This window comes from Poecilia formosa, unplaced genomic scaffold (assembly GCF_000485575.1).
Source record: "Poecilia formosa unplaced genomic scaffold, Poecilia_formosa-5.1.2 Scaffold432, whole genome shotgun sequence".
In the NCBI taxonomy this organism is placed as follows: Eukaryota; Metazoa; Chordata; class Actinopteri; order Cyprinodontiformes; family Poeciliidae; genus Poecilia; species Poecilia formosa.
The window spans coordinates 244,464-264,080 of record NW_006800371.1 but is presented as its reverse complement, the minus strand read 5'-3'; the positions used below and the strand labels follow the sequence as shown (position 1 = coordinate 264,080).

Here is a 19,617-nt window from a genome sequence, read left to right as displayed (position 1 = left end):
CAGTGCAGCATTAGTTTGCTCTCTACTCTGCTGCAGCCAGCGAGAGGGCGTTTGTGTGTGTGCATGCGTGTGTGTGTGTGAGTGAAAGTGGAAAGTAGAAAGGAAAACCAAGCACTCTTGAGTGTGTGTCGTAACTGTACTGATGTATTTCATTGGCGTTGGGAGATGACACTGGCCTGGGAGTGGAGGGAGATGATTATCTGGGCTATGGAGGGCACTCTCCAGTGTAGTGTGACCTAGCTGAGGGGCGTCTGTCTGGGCCGCGGAGCACGTGGGCCCAGACTCCATCCCGGCTGCGCGTGGAGTCTGGGGAGCGGAGGGGTCGGCTGCTTGAGGACGGGAGGCGGAGCCCCCGTCTCCACCTTTGTGCCACCCAGCTCACGCCCCCCTGCCCCCCTCCAACCTCCAGCATCCCTCAAAACAAAAGCTCCAGATGGCAGAAAAGCCACCAACCTCCCTCATCCCTCACCCACCGCTCCTCCTCCCTCAACCTTTGTCTGAAGGCCCGTCCCTTTGTTTGCGGAAGAGAGAGACCCCCGAACGGATTAACTCTTTGCATTCCAGCCTCTTTTGTGTTAAACAGCCAAACCTAAGACCCCGACCCCACCGTCACCCCGGCCCCACCCCCACTGTCTCCTCTTCAGCTCCTTGGTGTGCAGGTTTTTCCTTTTTTCTTTTCTCAAACGCTGTTTCCTGTAGGACGGTAAAGGTGGGTGGGTTTGGGGGGTGGGGGGCGGGGGAGATCCAACAAGAGAGAAAAAAGTGGGGAGACCTTGGGAGAGGGAGTGCTGGTGGGGGTCACTCATCCACATCTGTTGTTATGGGTGGAGGGATAAAGAAAGGGCTCAGTGAAGGCTGCAGGTGTTGATTGTGTCATTAGCCGCCTCTCTATTGGCCGATGCTAGTTGTCTCCTTTTTTATCCCAGAATCGATCGCTTTAACCAGTTTTCACTGGATGGCCTCTGAGTCTCCAGCACCCTTCCCCCTGACCCCCGCCATCGTAAACACTCACACCGCCCTTCACCATAAACCACAGGCCAACAGCGTTATGTAGATATCTCACTTTGATGGCCTCTAGCAGGAATTCCTACGTCTGAGGATCAGAGACAGCGGAAAGCGTTCTTCACTTCCAGAAGAATTAGACGCCATCGCTTCCTCCCTGACTAATTTATGACCTTATTCTTCTTAGTTTTGTGTGTTTTTTTCATGAAGACTCTTAATATGAGCAATTTTAATAATTGTAATTCCGTCTTAGATCAGCACTGACTGGCCTAACTTCACAACGTCCCAGTAATATCCTCTTATTAAGTCCAATTATCCAGAGAATATGTTGATCTTTTCTTTTTTTTTTTTTTTCTTGAGAAGCTAAAGGTGCAAATAGTTTAATATTTTGCACAATTCTATGAAAAAAATGTTTCTTTATAGATTTTTGTTTGTACTTACATTTTGCAGCCATTAATCTATTGGTTTAAAACAAATACACACACACACACACACACAAAATAAATAAATAAATAAATAGACCCATTCTTGCCAAAGTTGTAAAACACTAGAGTCATATGAATTAATTTATGTCACTTACACTTTAACAGACTTTTTTTTTTTGTGATAGATGCTGTTTTACAAATCGAGTTACACTCATTTCTTTGTGCAATTATAATATTGTGTTCTTGGACAATGTTCTCAAAAGGTCTGCTGAGGAGAGCGTTTTATTCACACATAAAACGTAAAATAAAATAAATAAGAGACACAAGAAATGATCTGATTGGGACACTATCGGGAAGAGTTTTGACAGGTTTCAAAAACACTTGAAAGTATTTGGGTTACGTTCCAGGTTTGGGGGGGTAAAAACTTCAATTTGAGCTAAAATATTTGACAGATTTTCCTGAAATCTTTGCAGCTTCCTGACCTCGGGGTCAAAGTTCAGCAAACAAAGACTCAGGGGCGAATGTACAGGAAAGCTTGTCTTTGGGCGGCGTAGATTTCATCTTGATTGCATATTGATTTATGCTAAAATAATAAAAAGGAAGCTGACAATGTCATGTTCTGCATGTAACAAACTACATCTAAGCTCACTTTGACTGATTTTACAGCAAAGTATGGCAAGTGGCTTTAAAACGGTCCTTCATTAGCGCTAATTCAATTAAATTATACAATAAATGGCCTGAAGCGTGACCTTTTGTGTCTGTTTTTTTTATAAACTGCTTCCACAATGATTGGCTCTTTTGGAATATTTGTCTGAGAGCCGCACAAAACCACAAGTCCACCGACGTCTGTTTGTTCATTTTGAGCCAGTGGTTCTCTTGCATGATGTAATCTGCTGATTTTATTACCCGCAATGTAATGGTAGTTTCCCATAGTTTCATGTTACAGTATTGTTATTGCTTCCACCTGCTTGATGAATGCATATTATGTACCGGCAGGGAGAGTGTCTGCTGTTCAGGGCTGCAAGAAGAATTGGAGAGGTTGTGTTTTCTCCACCTCCTCGCTTTGATTCTAACATTTCTGTCCCATTAAGAAGAGTCTGTTCTGATAAGATGAGCTCCGTTGGCTCTGTGTAATTTTATTTCACTGTTTCTTTCATTCATGCTCTGCCTGCCTCCTTATCTCCATCTGTCTCCACCTTCCTCTTAATGTCTGTTTCTCTTTCTGCTGACTGACCAGCTGACACAGACAGGATTATCATATGGACTCGTCTGTTCGGCTTTCCCTCTCCATCTTTGTTTGTTCTCCTTATTATAATGGGGGCGGGGGGATAAAAAAGAAAAGCGCACTGTAACCGCTGGCTTTGACAGGCCGCAGTTAATTACAAATAATTATCGTGATGGCATTTCATTTTAGTAATTGTCTTCTCCTGGATGCACGGACGCTAATCCCCTTCCTCCTCTGTCCTCGAAGCAAAGTGCACATGCGTGTGAGTGTGTTTGCACTCACGCAGCTATCTTATACTCACTTTTCATCTAAATAAAGGAGCTGGATCCAAATCTCTCCTGTAGCACTTCAAAAGTAAAGAGCAGTTAAACTTTCCAACCTCGGAGCAGAGATGTGTGGCTCAAACACCAGTTACTTCCCTTAAGACCATAAAGAGCTTCCCATGATGAGATGATTAGATTGAGATGATTAGATAATTGGATAGAAATGTTGCTGTTGCAAGGGTGTGTAGGAGTATCAGATTTCTTGTTGATTGCTTGTGCTAATTAACTGTGAATGTTGACTTCCCTGATAATTTCTACAGATTAGCGTCTCTTTAAAAGGATGTGACAACAACTTTGACACAGGTTTTCCCTCCAAATTGTGCTGCGATTGTCAGGTTTGTGCTGAAAGGCTTTCAGCCCCTTCATAGGGTACAATGTGCCTAGGAGAAGCATCAGTAACCCTCTGGTCTTGAATTTTAATGGGAGTTTAGGTGATACGCCCACAAATACCAGATCCGAGTTGTGAAGTGGAAGGAGAAGGATTTGTGGTTTTTGGTATTTATTTTTGAAAAATAGAAATCTGAAAAGTGTGGGATGGAGTTGAATTCAGTCGCTCTCGGACATTACTGTCTGTAATTATAGCTGCTAGTCTTTTACATCTGTAGAAACTGACACACATTCTTTATCAGACTTAGTTAATCTTAATACTTGAATATTGTTTGATCAAAACCATTTAACTCTATGCTTCATGTTGCTTTCCTGCCTGAATGTGATCCTGCAGGAAAATAGCCTTATCTGTTCCAGCTACTGACAGAAATTATTCTTTGACAAGGAGCTCTTTGAACAAGTGTTCTCACACAATTACACAAATCAAATAATAAATACATATTTTTGCAGCCCTTCTTTTTTCGCAGGTTTACTTCCAGCATTGTTCTCATCCGCTCTTATTTTCCCTCCAGATCAGATCAGCTTTCCCGTCCGTGTTGAGTCAAAGCATCCTCACAGCATGATGCTGCCACACGTATTTCTCACTCTGAAGTCGATGTTTTACTACTCAACCAACCGGTTCTGATGAATGTCCGTACCGACGGACCAGAACTCTGAACTCCATTTGATTGGTTCTGGTCCGGTGCGGCGGGCGAACGCCTTCTGTTCCTTCTTTCCAATAACACGGAAAGTAAAATTAGATGTTGCAGCTCATCAATTATCATTTCCTTGAAATAGCTGTTCTTCTCCTCCATCGTTGCTTTGCTTTGACCCTTTAGGTTTTTGATCTCATCTCAATTCATTCCAACAATGGCTTTTTTTTTCTTTTGCAGATTTTTTTGGCTGCAACTAATAGTTCTTGTTATCAGATTCTTCCTGCTGAGCTGTGGATTTCTGCACCTCCTTTAGAATTACCACGGACCTTTTTCCATTTCTTCCCTAGTCTGTTGGTTGAGGTGGATGGTCGCGTCTGAAACGCTTCACAGAGCTGCTGGGTTTATACTGAGAGTAAACTACACACAGTTTGACTCTATTGACTAATTAGAGGACTTCTAAAGGCAATTGGTTGCACTGGATTATTTGTTGGGGTATCAGAGATCTGCAGTGACGCCAACGCTGCTCAGCTCAGCTGCAGTGAAGAAACAGCTTGAGGCAGTTCAACCAAAAAAAAAATAAAAAAAAAAAGATCTTGATTTACCAGTTAATCTGTTCCAAGGATCGTTAGATATTGGTCAATGCTGAAAAAAAGAAGATTCCTGATGCATGGATGGATGGATGGATGGATGGATGAGTGGCCTCAAAGTACAGGAGGCTGAAAATATATGCATTTTCAGATTCTTAATTTGAAGCATTTTTTAAAAGGCTGTACTATTTTGCTTCCACTTTACAGCTGTGTTTCTTTGTTCTGATCTATAAAACAAAAATGCTACTTTAAATACACAAAGTTTGTGGTCGTAATGTGACAAAGAATGATGGATGCATTGAAACTTTCGGATTCATCCTCGCACCCTAAACTTCCCCTCACCTGCCTCACTTCCAGCGCTGCAGAAAAATGTCAACCTCAAAATAATATCGGAATAATGAAAGTCTCGGTTTGCACGTTTACTCTCATCCCAACAGTGATTCTTCCTCAGATTACGCTACAGAGACGTGGCGTGTATGAGATTTCCCTGCGAGGCGCGGAGGCACGCAGGTCAGCTGTTCAAATTGCAATATATTATCGACTTCACAGGGCAGGAGGTGTTAAATCACCTTACCCCCCGCTGCACCACCGACCCGGTGGTGTCTTCCCCCGTAACAAACTCTAACCCGAGTCACATTTCATTTCCCAGAGAGCCGATTGGATTTGCGATGGTCGCGCCTCCTTGCCGCGGCTCGTCTCCGACGGCGCAGCAATCTCTTTAACGCCGACCGATAGATATGATAATGTACGCCGGCTTTATTGTGAAGTGACAGGAGAGCACACAATGCGTGGTCTCTGTCTGTTCTTCGGCGCACCTTGATGTCTTGAAAGTACTCCGATGCGCGCTAAGCACCCAAGGGCAATGACTCTCTTCTAAAAGTTTAAATAATTTAATGACACATTTCAATTTGAGCTTTTTTTTTTTTAATGGTGTACTACAGGGTTTACATGGGATGTTTATTCATGTTTTTCATTTTAGGACACCTTTTGTCGGACCTTTATCTTGTTGAATCCCTCAAATAGTAAAAAAAAAATCAAAACAAAGAAGGACCACATAAATTATCAATCAGCTGTGTTTAAAAAAAATAAATAAATAAATAGGGCAGAATGCAACTGCGGCACTTTCTGACAATAATTGATATTTTCTTTCTTTTGACAAATGTTATGGTGGCGTCCTTCCATCAACAAAAATAAGACAGCTAACAGCTTATTTGCACCTTTAAAAAACTGCAAAAATGTTCCCTCCTGAGATCTCCAAATGCATGGTCCGTAAAATCAATACTGTGAGGAAGGAGATGTGCTTTATATGGACTGCCTTACCAAGTACTTAATTTCAGTGCAGTAATTAAGGGCCCATTTGGAGTGGGACCTTGTGGCCCCTGTTGCCCTGGAGGACTGGACCTGCTCTAGTTAAATTATATGAGGACGGCTGATTGGACAGTAAGTAACATAATCAGAGCTGATTGGTCAGTAACCTGCAGGTCGGCAGGGCGGGCAGAGAGGAGCATCTGGAGGTCCTTCATGCTAACAGCTCTTTGGAGATCACTCTAAGTTTCTGAAGTGGGAAGGAAGGGGGAACTCTAATGAGCTTTCTGAGATGTAAAACTCTGGATTTAATAAGTAAAACTTTTTAAAATATGAACTAAAATGTACCTGTAGCTTTGAGCTTCATGTACTGTTAAACTATGGAAGCAGGAGGGGAAAGACTCTGGGTTTAAGGCTTAAGGTGTTCTTCTTTTCAGAAGTATTTCAGAGATTATATTGTATATATGTCAGGGAGTGGTGGTTTGAGAGGTGGTGAGGATGATCGCTGAGACCGAGGTTGTGAAGAAAATGATGAATTTAATGATGAATAAAGGCTCAAACAGTCCAAATACTGGGGACACGGCAGAGAGTTTAGCACACAGCTAAATACCGGTAGCAACTGACGACAGACTGAACATGGAGCAAGCTAACCAGGACTTAAACAGTTCTACTGGAGAGCCGACACAGACAACAACTGACATAAGACGAGGACCCGACAAGAGACAAAGACAACAGGTGGACTTAAATACACAGGGAGGGTAATCAGGGAATGAGACACACCTGGGAAGCAATCAACAGGGAAGACGCAGAAACAGAGACTCACAGGACATAAACTGAACACAGAAAAACCTTAAAATAAATATACAGAAACACGGATCATGACAATATATGATAGTATATGAAGCACAGTTTGTTACTACTGATGTTATTACCATGGTTACCAACAACTGATACCGCTGTTATTGCTATTATTAATGCTGCTGTCATCATGGCACCTATTATTGTTAGTACTATAAGAACTACAACTGTTACTTCAGATGACATTATTATTACTACTTTTAATGTAATTGCTATTACTACTAATATTATAGATATTAATGTAGCTACTATTTCTGTTACTATTATTATTTCTACTCAAATTGCTTCTGTTGAAACTAGTAGTACTGCAGTTTTGGCTATTGCTACCATTATCACTACTGATGATGTATTATTACTATAAAGGCTAATATGCCTGCAGCAGAAATTTCCAACACTTTTGTAACCAAATGACATTAAATATGTTTAGTTATGCAGATTTTAGTTTAGTGGGAAACAATTTATCCAGACTTAAATATTTCAGACAGAGTGTTATGCAAGTAAAAGTGTCATGAATGACTCATATATTTTTTCTGATTTCACCAAATGCTTTGCACTTTGTTTGCACACACACCTCAGTCTGCGCCTCCTTTTCTTGATCTGAGTTGAGTCATTGTTGGCATATTTCATATATTTACAAGAGGTTAAAGGCAAATGCAGGTTATCTCTAAATCTTTATTAATTCATTTTCATCATGGAAAATAAACTTAAGGAAGCAAAAAGTTGTAAAGGTTTCTTGGTTTGATTTTGGTATGCGTTTCTATCTGAATTGTACAAAGGTAGACAAAAAAAAAAAAATCAATTTACAGGAATATTTGATCACTTGTTAACTCCATTCCTGCTTGTGTATCGCTTATGCTATTTTTTTTGCCATCACGGAGGTTTGTTTTACCCTTCCGTGTGTTGCGTGCAAATCTGTCTGCACCAGATACATGGATTGTTGGTAGACGTTCTCACTGTTGTCGCTGTCTTGTCCCGTGTTCACAGTGTATTCTGGGATCTGTACTGCGCCGCCCCGGACCGGAGGGAGACATGCGAACATTCCAGCGAGGCCAAGGCTTTCCATGACTATGTGAGTGAACTCCACCGATACTGCTCCAGCATGGCCAACACACACACACACACACACACACACACACACACATGCAAGTACAGATCCAACAATTTCATACACGCACATGTAGAGCGTGACCGTAATTGTTGTCATAATGCTGCTGCGGCTCTGTGTTTTCTGACAGTGTTTATGCGATGCAGCTTTAATGCTGGATGGGACAGACTGCGAGGCAGACGGCTGAAATATTCTGCTTTTAAAAATGCATGACCCAAGAACACCAGCTTCATATTTTATGGAAAAACCCTTGGAGTCCCATCTTTGAATTTCTGCTACTTCACATATAGCCTGCCACAATCAGAAATGATTTTCTTTTTCCCACTCCTGCTGTTACATCGGCTTATATTTGTCGCTTAGCCGTTGGCTGCTCCGACCCCTTTGGTCCCAGCCACTCTCTGCTTCCTGAGGTCAGAGGTCAGGGTAATGCCCGGCTGCTTATTGGTCCACTCATGGTTTCAGTAAAGTGGAAACACACAAAGCAGCAGGCTGACCACAGAATGGCACCAACACCCTCAGTCACACACATGAGGCAGGAGACGTTGCCAGGCTACGCTTGTTATGGCTACCGGGGTCGGACCTGGCGATGGGAAAGGTCAGGGTCAGTGGCCCCTCCTGACCCTCTCGTCTTTTGAAAAGTTGCACACATTTCTCTTGAAATGACTACTTTGACGTGAAACTCTGCTCTGTCTCCCGTCAACCTGTCAGAACCACGATAAACGTTGGCAGCGTGTTACCTGGCGCGTGTTTGATAAAGGATTACATAGGTGTGCGGATGCTGACTGAATGAGCTGCTGCTGCTTCAGCTGTAAGATTACCATCCTGCGAGGGCAGGAGTTAAACCTGAAATGGATTAAAGGTGCTATTCTTACCACGCGCTCTTCATTCAGGCTGTTTTAGCTCGTAGCCATTCACCCATTCAGCTGAACTCTCTTGTGAGGTTTGACAGAAAAAAGTGCGAGCGCTTGTCGGCTGAACAGATTACATTTGCTGCGCATGAACTATTCATATCTATGTGGGCACTGGTTGGGTGTGTGTGTGTGTTTGCCTCCGTGCTTGTCTGCGCGTGTACATGTGTTGGACCACCATAAGATTAATTACATGGTTAATTAAACCTAGTAGTTAATTAAGTCTGACAACTGTGTCTAATTAATCTAAATGCCATATAATTTCCTACACCTTTCTCCAGAGGTAGGCCAGCTGGATTCCTGCGTGTCAGCTCTTTAATGGCTATGGTTTGACAGCGCTGGTCAATATATGGCTTAATGTGTAGGTCTGACTTCTGCTGTTGTTCACATGTGCTGAAGTCCTTCACTGCTTAAAATTAGCCAGCAGAGAAAGAGACACGAAACATGGAAAAATGTGTCAAATTAAAGTTTAGGGGGTTCCCCCACGTTAGCACCCTTTAAACAGGAGAGTTCATTTCCGCAGAAAGCTTTATCTGAACTCTGCTGTGAACCGAACGAGCAAGCTCCGGGTTGAAAATGCGGGGTCTTGGTTCAATTACAAAAGGAACGCTGACGTGGTTTGCTCATAGGCAGAAAACAAAACAAACAACAACAACAACAACAACAAAAAAACGACTTTCCAGTGAAACAGAGAGGAAATGACAGATAAAAAGTGATCTTAAAACATTTAAAGCCTCGCAGTACCTGGCTCTGCTTCTGAGGAAGCCCAGCTGGTCAGCATACTCTTTCGTTCTCTGCTGCCTTTTTTTATTTTTTATTTTCTGTTTTGCTGCATTTGTCTTTTATACACAGAGCCACATCACCTCTCTTGATGCTCGCACTGGGCAGCTTCTTGCATGAGCGCCCCGGATTCCCAGCTGTTGTGACTGCTTGATCCAAAAGTGCTGTGTGAATGCACCTCAAATCAAACAACAGTAGGTTTAACTGGACAGAAATAGTGACTAAGAGGTCCGATTGTATTGTTTTTTTTTTGTTTTTTTTTAAAGACTTGAAGTGTGGCTTGACTTTTAGCCTGGTTTCAAGTTCAGGATGTCAGACTAATCGAATGTTCAACATGGAGGGCTAATTTAATCTGTCAAAACTGTTAAGCCTCTGTTTATGTGCTCGATGCTGCAGTTGTTAACACTTTTGTTTCGCAATAGGAAAGTCCAGAGTTTCTGTCCTGGCTGAGGGGTTTGTATGTGGAGTTTGCACGCTTGTTTGGGTTTTCTCTGGGTTTGCCCTGCTTCCTCCCACAACACAAAACCAAGCATTTTAGTTTAACTGACTTGCGTCTGACTCTGTGCAGCGCAGCAAAACCCTCAGCCACTGACCACTAACAGACTGAAACCAGATCACTGAAACCTCGCAAGGATTAAATGGGTTTCATGAATAAATAAACATCATAATTTCATTAACTGAGAAAACATGTTGAGTTGAAGATTAATTGTATAATGTGCATCGCAAAGTAACCTTAAAAAGAGGGGCTGGACATGTTGATCAGAAAGAAAGAGTTAAGCCGTATTTCCTTTGGCTTTCAGCTGATTCTTGGCGTTGAACTTAGTCGGAAGTAAGATCCCAGAGGGTGTGACGGAGCTCCCGCTGATGGCTAAAAAGAGAAGGTGAAGGTGTGAGCGAGCTTTCATGCTTTCTGTAAGTGTGTGTCTGTGCGACAGGAAGAGATGGAGAGCCCGTCAGGGTCGCAGTGTGTGAATCCTCGGGGTAATGAGGGGTCTGTCGGTCTCTGATTAACTTCGGCTCCCCCGGTCCCCGCAGACAGACGGCCTGATCGAGTCTCCATCACGGCCCCTTGCTGATAACGGATCCCTCGTTCCCCCGAGTCCGCCCGGATTACACAGTGAAAAACAACACGGCTCCCAGGAGCTGCACACGCTTCGTTCTGCGTGCCGCTTGACGAGGATGGCGAAAGGAGAACGTGTGAAGGATAGACCGGGACTCGTCTTTTAGAAGTAATCTGTTGTCTTCTCTGGAATATCTGCACTGAGATGACAATGATAAAAATATGAGCAAAGTACCGTAAATTGAAATTTAGATCCCCGGTTTCCCTAAAGCTAATTTGGTTGCCAGGGAACGTGAAGCGAGTGCGGCGGTCTTAGTTAGAGATCTGGATTCTCGCGTCTCGGTTCGGCTTGATTTCTAGCCACGTCTCACGTCGTTCGCCGACAGCAGTGGTGGAGACTCGAAAACCAGACCTTTGAGTTTGGGGAGAGATACTGAAAAATAATGTGCTAATCCAGAGATCTGGGAGACTGGTTGACAGATAATCCAGGGGGAGTATGGTGGAATTGGATCTCTGGACGCAGTCCCAGAACTGGAGCCCATTGCCTGTCTGGGTAGCTGCTGGGCTTCACCTTTAAATCGGGAATTTTCTGTTTATCACTTTACAGGTTGCATGTAAACACTCCCACATGCAGCAAGGCTTATGTGCATAACACACACCCACACTCTTATGCAAATGAATGCACACACTCAAACCGAGTGAGGTAGCGTATGATAAAGAGCCTGAAGTCTTGCAAAGTAATCTTTTCCTCTCTTAATTGTTCTGATTTGTATTTCAGCCTTCCTCTTCACATTGCCTTTTAATCATGTTTATTTCCTAAAAGAGTTTGGCACATCTTGCAGTCCTCTTTCTTTTTGGGAATTTGGACGATCCTCAAAAGAGCGCTTTGTTGAGGAAATGTGTTTGATTATAAGAGCATGTCTTTTGTAATGCAATATGAGTGATTAAAGCATGCGAGCTTTGTGATGAAGAAGGCAAACATGTTTACGGACGGACAGGAACTCACATCTGCGCACACACACCCGTGGCGCGTAAAGAAGAAGCCTCTTGTCTTGCGCTCGGCCGGCGTGTGAGCGCGAGCACACGCTCTCGCGGTCTGGGACAAACCGAGTCTTTCAGGAAACGTCACGCTCGGCCTCGCTGCAGACTTTTTTGCTTCGCCCCAGCTGGAGGTCGCGACCCCAAACATCTGCGACTCTCGCGAGGCTGGGTTCACCGCCTGCGGAGAGTCACAGATTTAATGCCACAAATGCGTCACAGCACTTCACCGACTCCGGCGAGCTCCTGGTCGACTGATGAAGATGATGATAGCTGGCAGAAAAGTCAGGAGGAAATCAAAAAAGCATTTTGTGTGTAGAGAGAAGAGTTGTTTGTTTCCCTTGATATTTTTTTACCATGTTCTTATTCTGACAATCAAGCTTAAGAGGAAAAATAGACAACAATTTACTGTAAGAGATTTACTCATAGTATTTTTCCAGTTATGAAAAACAGCCTTCCTGGTTATTGAAAGGTGAAAATCAGATTTTTTTTTTTTACTTATGTAAATTGCTCACTGTGTTTCACAGTGAATCTACATTGGTTTTATTATGGTGTGAGTTATTGGTTTATTGACCACATTAAATCTTGAGTTTCAGATTTTATTTGTTTCCTGAATATCTTGAAATGCACTGATGGTGCCGAGGCGTCTCCACATTAGAGTCTTTTGACTTTCTTGTTTAATTCAGTCATTAATAATTTAGAGGTTTGTTTTGCTTTTTGTTTTATTTTAATAGGGAACGCCGACTCTGGCATGGAAATGCAAACTAGCCAGCAGTCAGAAGCCTTGTATCCAGGTCAAAGGTTAATTAAAACACTGATTATATGCTTTCTCTGACATAATAAATGTAAACAACTGAATTCAGACTTTCTGTCTGAGAACTGAAACTTAAAAATAAACTTTGCGTTATTCTAGCAGCTAAGCTGACTGCAAATTTTAAAAAACTGAAAAAGTTGCATCAAAACACAGCAGTGATGCGTTTGCAGACATGTAAAAGTCCCAGTTTTCAATTTCAGTGGCTTTGCCAATCAGTAAAAAATAAGGTTTTTAGTATTTGATCTGCCTGTTAAACAGGTGGATTTAATCATTCAGTCACTTGCTGAGTGGTTGGTGCTGCATTAACTTACCAACCTTATCAAGTGAGTAATGGATCTGAGAGTAACAAAGCACTCAACACACCTGTTGCTGTGCAGTCAGTCTTTTTCTGTAAGTGTATCTATCAAAATCCAAATTAAATCTTCATGGCTGTATGAGAATTTTATATTTTTAAATACTAAGTAAGTTTACTTTAAATGTTTACATTTACTGTAAATGTTTGTACTGAAACAAGAAGGGTCCAAAAAGTGATGAACTATGACCAGCATAACATTTTAAACAAAGCCTGATCATTGTTCTCCTTTTATTACAAATTATCCTCGTCAGGTATTTTAACCAGTTCCACTTTTGGTTTTACATTGGAAGAAATGAAGGTTTTCTAATTTTAGAAAACACTGTAAATATAAGAAAACCTTACATTTCACAACCCAGCAGAAACACAAGTCAAGCTTTTTAACTAGAGGAGTGTTTGACATGTGGTCAAAGTAGTTGGTGACACTCGTCCTGTTAGCGTTTTGGCTCCTGATCGATTAGTCCACATGAATAGATGCGGAGGAAGAAGTGCACTAAGCTGAGCTGCTGAGCTCGGAGTGGCAGTCTGCGGATGGATGGAGATGCTCTGCTGGCTGTTGCTGGGGGACTTTTTGAGAGGGTTAAACATTTGTTCGGCTCAACCACAGTAACAGGTGGCAGGAGGGGAGGAGCTGCGCTCTGTAAACAACCGCTGATGGCCGAGCTTTTGTCTGGACGCCGTGTGCGGCGTTCTGTGTGTTTTCCATCACTGCTGCTTGCTGTGTTGCTGCACCAGGTGCTCACTTTCAACCGCTCTCCTTCTCTTTTTTTTTCCTTTATCAGTCTGCTCTTCTTTCAAAGGCACAATTTTACTCATCCTACACCATCTTGCCCCGCTTCAGTTTCTCTCAGGTCTTTTTCTCCATCCCTCCTCCAGACCTCTCCTGCTGCTCTTTCTCTCTTTTCTTCTCTGTTCCACGTTCTCTTTCTGGGAGGAGATTGATTGGCTAATCTGGCTGGATGCCAGCGGTGCCCGCTTCCTCGCTCGAGGGAAGGAGTGAAGCGGCATGACGACATGCAGGAATAATAATAACACCCATACTGCAGGAGGAGCGGGTATAGACAGAGGATGCAACCTGGACTCGGCTTGCTTTGATATCTTCTTCATACAGATTCTCCCGGGTTTTTCCAGATTTAGACCATAACGTTGCGTCCTACTCTGTCCGTCCTCCGACCATCCCCGGCGCCATCTCTCCTCCTCCATTCACACCTGTTTTGTCTTTTAATATCAAACAGCACGTGGAGTGCAGGCAGCAGGCTGAGCGAGAGGACGCTGCCTTTGTGCGGCGTTGTTTACCGTTGTTACAGCCTAAATGAAAAAGGCCAGTCCGCTCCTGTGTCTGTGTGTATGCCTTCCTCCATCTGAGGGAGGCAACAAAGCCTGAAAATGCTGCCCTCAAGCTGTGTCTGTGTGCGGAGGTCTAGAAGTGACAGAAGCACGAGATCAAATATTGTTTATGGTTGCCTCCCTTGCAGGTTCATTCTGTGCAGGCTTGTGCTGAGCTGCGGTTTAGCATTTGATCTCAACTCTGTAAGGACAAGCTGCTGGATCTCTGTTTGACAGAAACAGACATGGAGACGGACACATGAAGACAGATAAATGACACAGGGCGATACAGCGGAGACGCACACACACACACACACACACACACACACACCCACACACACAGACACACACACAGACACACACACACACACACAAAATAAAAAGGATTTGAAGATGTAACAATGCTCAGGTGGAGACAAGTGTCCGAAAACACCCGGAACTCCTTATGAAGTTTGCGTTTTTCCTACTTTATCTGACTTTTGGTGTTAGCCTCCCACATTCTGTCCTGCTAGTCAGACCAGCCGTAAATGTCATCAATCTAGATATAGTGGAGGCTGAAGACTTTACATCCATCCCAGTCCCATTTAATTTCCCTAACCCAGTTATCCGTTAATGTCCATGAACACTTTGAACGAATGCTGCCTTCTGTGCTAACTCATTTGACTATCATTTCAACTCCAGTTTGCTAATTTCAGGAAATAAAATGAGTTTCAATAATTAAAAAAAAAAAAAGGTTTACATTTATCACATTTTTGTCAGCTGTGATTATGCAACACTCTAACCTGCACAAATGGCAAAAAAAATGGATTCCATTTTTAAGGCTTTTTCCTGCTTCTCCCCTTCAACTTTTGTCCTCAAATTATGGAGAATTGCACAGTTTCACAGAGTAAATCTCTTTTCAGTGAATCAACTTTTTTGCGCCTATGAAGCTCCGTGTCTTTTCTCCTCGCTGAGGAAAAAAAAAAAGGGGGGGGGGGTGGGGGGGGGGCTTGCAGCTCTCTATTACTGCCATTCCTCATTAGATCTAAAGCTGTGATGATAGTTAGAGGGATTGTCAGTCAAATCCAAGGAAGCAGAAACTATCTTTAAACATACACTCCTGTAGGTTAACACCCACAGACAGATCAGAGGCCATTTCCTTCTTTTACATCAGGTTCCTAAATTAAGACGGCTCAGCCTGGAGCTCATATAGCTGTATGAGTTTATATATATTCAAGACTATTTAGTATTTTGATTTCTTAACAGAAGTTTGACTGCTAGATTTTAAGCAGGTCTATAATTGCTCTTTACTCACACAATTTAAAAAAAACTGTATGAAGGTAGGACAAAGAAAATAAAGATGTGATATAGCACAAGTGCAACATTTGTTTTGTTTTGTTTTGTTTTTTTACAGTAGAGATATTTTTGTTTTCCAAAGTGATCGCAGGAGAAATCTGACTGTTCAAATATGCTTTTCTATGACTTGTTGAATACAGAGCAAAATTCGATCGTGTTCACACTTGTACAGTGGAGTGAAACAAAAACTATTTCAATACGTCATGGCTGGAAACAGATACAGCTTGTTTGATGAACATTGCCATATTTCCACCTTTTAAATCAAAATGTCTCATGCAGGAATGAATTGTGGGTAATACACTTCGCCTAAGTCCGCTTGGATGTGGACGTAGCTGAAGTTTGGATGAAGGGTGCAAAGGGGGCAAAAGACCACCAAGGAATTGGGGCACGCTAGGCTCTCGTACCCTTCAACGGATTTGCGCATTTAAGGTCACAAAGGTGAACGTGCAAGTATTGGGACAGAGCTTTTCAGTCTCTGCCAAACAACTGGCTGCCCAGAACATCTAAAATCTCTTCATGACGTACACGAGTGTAAGTGTTCGCCCTCGCAGGGAACTTGAAGAGTAAAAGTGTCGGGTTGTCTTCAATCCTGTCTTTGCTGCCTCAGTCCTTTAACAAAACAAACAGAGGCGGCAAAAGGGACCTAAGTCGACAACTTGAGTTGGTTTGTGGAGGAAGCTATCGTTTAGAGAGAATATCTGACCATCAACACATGTGTAGCAGGAAAAGAAGTGCTTTCATTGAAAGCAGTTCTCGCTAACCAAAATGGCCAGATGCAACTTTTAAGCATCTTTAGCTGATTTAAGAAGTCCTATTCATCTTGTGCTACCACCAAAAGCACATTGAGCGTGGTAGGAGATTTGCACAGCTGTAATTTAGTCTAAAACAAGTTCCACTACTGACTAAATTGACTCTTCCAACTCAGTGAAGCTGTGCAAATTAAGAAACCAGAGTAATGAAATCCTTGAAAATCACAGGAGCAACGTAAATAACTCTTTGGCGCCCCGTCTTTCTCCTTTTCTTGGTCCACTTTTACTTTGCTCCTGCCCCTCTGTCAAACTCTGCCTGGCCTTGCTCCTCAGGCTCGGTCTGTCTTTGTAACAGTGGGCAGGCTTGTTGTTGGCAGACGCTGCAGCCTGGCGCTGTGTGTCCCTGGCACTCAGCATGTGTCTGTGTGTGAGAGCGTCTTCTGTCTGCCACTGCTCTGCCAGTCCACCAGTCTCAAGTACCAGCTGGGCACCCAAACTCACGACCAAAATAAACTGGCTACCCCGAGCTTTTCAGTTCAAGTGCTGTGTAGGAGTGCATCTTCCAGCGTCGGTGCATATGTACATGTTTCAGTGTGTGTGTGTGTGTGCGTGTGTGTGCAGAAAGCTAGTTGGACCCTTTCCTTTAGTGTCATTGAACCAATCTGTGACACAAGCACAGGCTTTCCTCAGATGAACCGAGATGCTCTTGTGCCTAAACTTTGCATTACAGTGGGGCCCTCCCTGCTTGGATTAAACTAAAACAATTACAAAGCCTTATTTGCAATTTAAATTCTGCTAAATGCAGACTTAATCCTCCGATTTTCTAAAGGCAGCTATGCTGAGAGGCAGAGTAAATGTGTGAAAGAGATCCAGTTGAAGCCTCTGTTGGGATTTCTGTTGCTAAAATAACACTTATAAGTTTCAGAGGAGGGGTGGGGGTAATTATTTGGCTTTGAGCAAGTTGGATTATATATTTGGAGGACAGTTTCTGTTAAAAGCTCGGCTTTTTTTTTTCTTTTTTTTTTCTTGCAATGACTGCATGAAGCCAGCAAATCAGCAGAAAAATTTAGATTTTTTTTTTTTTCACCATTTGTGCAGAAAAAAATCCCAACCCTAGAAACATTTAGATTAATGTCATTTCCATATGTGCGCTTTTACATATTCACACATGTGTGCTTTAAGGTGCATGGGCCACCGTGAGCGTGTTTTACTGCCGCCCTGGGCATATTTACAGACAGCGACTTTAATGCAGCGTAATGATTATTTTTATTCCAGGTACTTTGGCAGCGCTCGCTATGAAAGAAATGACTCCCCATTGGTGCACTGATTACCTCTGCGACGGCCGCCACACCTGGCTCCTTTAGTTCTCCAAACTACTTACGATTATAACCTCAGTCCCCCCCACCACTTTCATCACCACGCCTGTTCCTTAGTCTTAGTACACTTAGCATCCGTCTGTAGGCTGCGCCTTCGTTTTTGCCCCCTGATGTCAAAACACTCATCACACTCTCAAGCAGTGCACTTTTTCTTTTTGTGTACATACGCACACATACATATGTAGCTAAATATGTAACTCCAAATTAAATATTTACTATGTTAACATTACTATGTTACTAATATTTAGGTAAAGTAACCCGCTTAGTTCCAGAGTAAACTGGGCTTCCAACTGGAAGGTGTTGTAGAAGGAACAACACCTCCAAATTGCACATATACCCATAAAAGTAAGAAATGCATTTATCAGGTTGTAGCTGTTAAAAATAAATCCTTACATTGTATTTAAGAATAAGGAGGGAACAATGTCAGACAGAAGTAAAAGAAGGAAGGAAAATCAATTTATGGGGGTTACAATGTGATTTTACAATCGTCTCAGCATAACAATAATAACAACAAAAAAAAAAACAACTTAAGAGCCTTGGTGTGATCAGCAGTGTCCAACATATCCAAAATATTAAGTGTTGGTTTTAAGAAAATTAAGAGTTATTCATGATAAAAGAGCTTAAGCAGGCAGTACGTTGTCCAACTTCCCTTAACGTTACAATTTAAATCTGATTTCCCCTCCAGTCTGAACCGCTGAAACGAGGCAGGATGTATCGGTGCCTTCATGTTGTTTACAACAAATTCTGGCCCTACCATCTGAATGCTGCTGCTAAAACGGAGACTCGTCGGTTCAGGCAGTTTTTATAATTTGCTACTGTTCAATTTCAGTGAGTCAGTGCAGATTGCCTCCCTCTCCTGTTCTAGGAGCGGCACCTGGTGCGGTCTTCTGCCGCCGTTGTCCGTCTGCTCATGGTTCGACGTGCTCAGCAGTCAGTGATGGTATTCTACTTACCGTGGTTGTGATGGGTGGGTTGTTTGAGCTTCCGACGCCTTTCCATTGTCCTCTGACGTCGACGAGGCATTTCCACTCACACAGCTGCTGCTCTCTGAATGTTTTCTCTTGGACGATTCCCCGCAAACAAGTCAGTGTCGGAGCTAAGATCTGCAGCTAAGATCTCAAAAGGATTTCACGGAGGGATGAGTTTCTGACTTTTTTCAAATTCTGAGAAGATTTGTTGAGACTTGGTGGATGCAAATACTAGAAAGTCCAAAACATGGGTTTGTTTATTAGCTTTATTCAAACTAAATCGCGAATTGCTTCAAAACAGACTAAATGTTTATTTTCATTCCTAAATGGTAAACCTCAGACTGTCGCCTGGTTGCAAGAACTGCACTGTTTTGTTTATATTGGTTGAGATGAATGAGGCTTCCCTAAATATCAGTATATCACTGACCTGTAGGAATGGAATGATATTACAATGCTGTACGTAGCCGCAGAGAAGGAACAGAAAAAAGAAAGTTAGACAACAGAATGAAGCAGTAAAGGTCAGTTTCTAATTACTTTTTGTCTCTTCTGTGCTCAGATTACAGTGACACGTCAACACCTTTTTTGTTTCCCATTTTCCTGTCTATGATTACAAGATCAAGCCATCTTCCTTTGTTTAAGACTCTTGATCTCCCTCATTTGTCTTGTTCTAGCTTCAAGAGTTTGTTCTTTCTTGAACTTTCTCTCCTGTTCACTTGAAGAAGAACTGGAGCTGTTAAATAACACTGTTACCACAGAGCTGCCGCTATTTTGAGCTTTCTGTACTTGACTTGAATTTGGGCTTTTAGATTTACTGTGATATATATTTAATGGTACTCTGTCGTAATTCCTCAATTTTAAAGTCTTCCCAATTACTCAATATTTATTGGACCGATTTTGGTGAGCTCATTTCAGTCACTCCTTACGCTGCATGAGCTTCTGATCCACTCATGACTGAAAACACATAAAACAAGAAACCGAAATGTCTCAGCATTCCTTCTTAGCCTTGACACAACATCTTTATCGGCGAGTTACTTGTAGAAATAACAATGGCAGCTTCCC

At 42.5% G+C, this 19,617-nt stretch overlaps 1 protein-coding gene across 2 annotated transcripts in view; it reads left to right on the top strand.

Annotated features, from left to right (window-relative positions):
- ssbp4 (single stranded DNA binding protein 4) overlaps nucleotides 1-19,617 on the top strand; it is a 108,175-nt gene that overhangs the window by 27,340 nt on the left and 61,218 nt on the right. For both annotated transcript variants that reach the window (XM_007577220.2, XM_007577221.2), the window contains exon 4: nucleotides 7,732-7,816. In XM_007577220.2, the coding sequence (XP_007577282.1) occupies nucleotides 7,732-7,816 (85 nt within the window). The remainder of the gene's footprint in view (nucleotides 1-7,731; nucleotides 7,817-19,617) is intronic.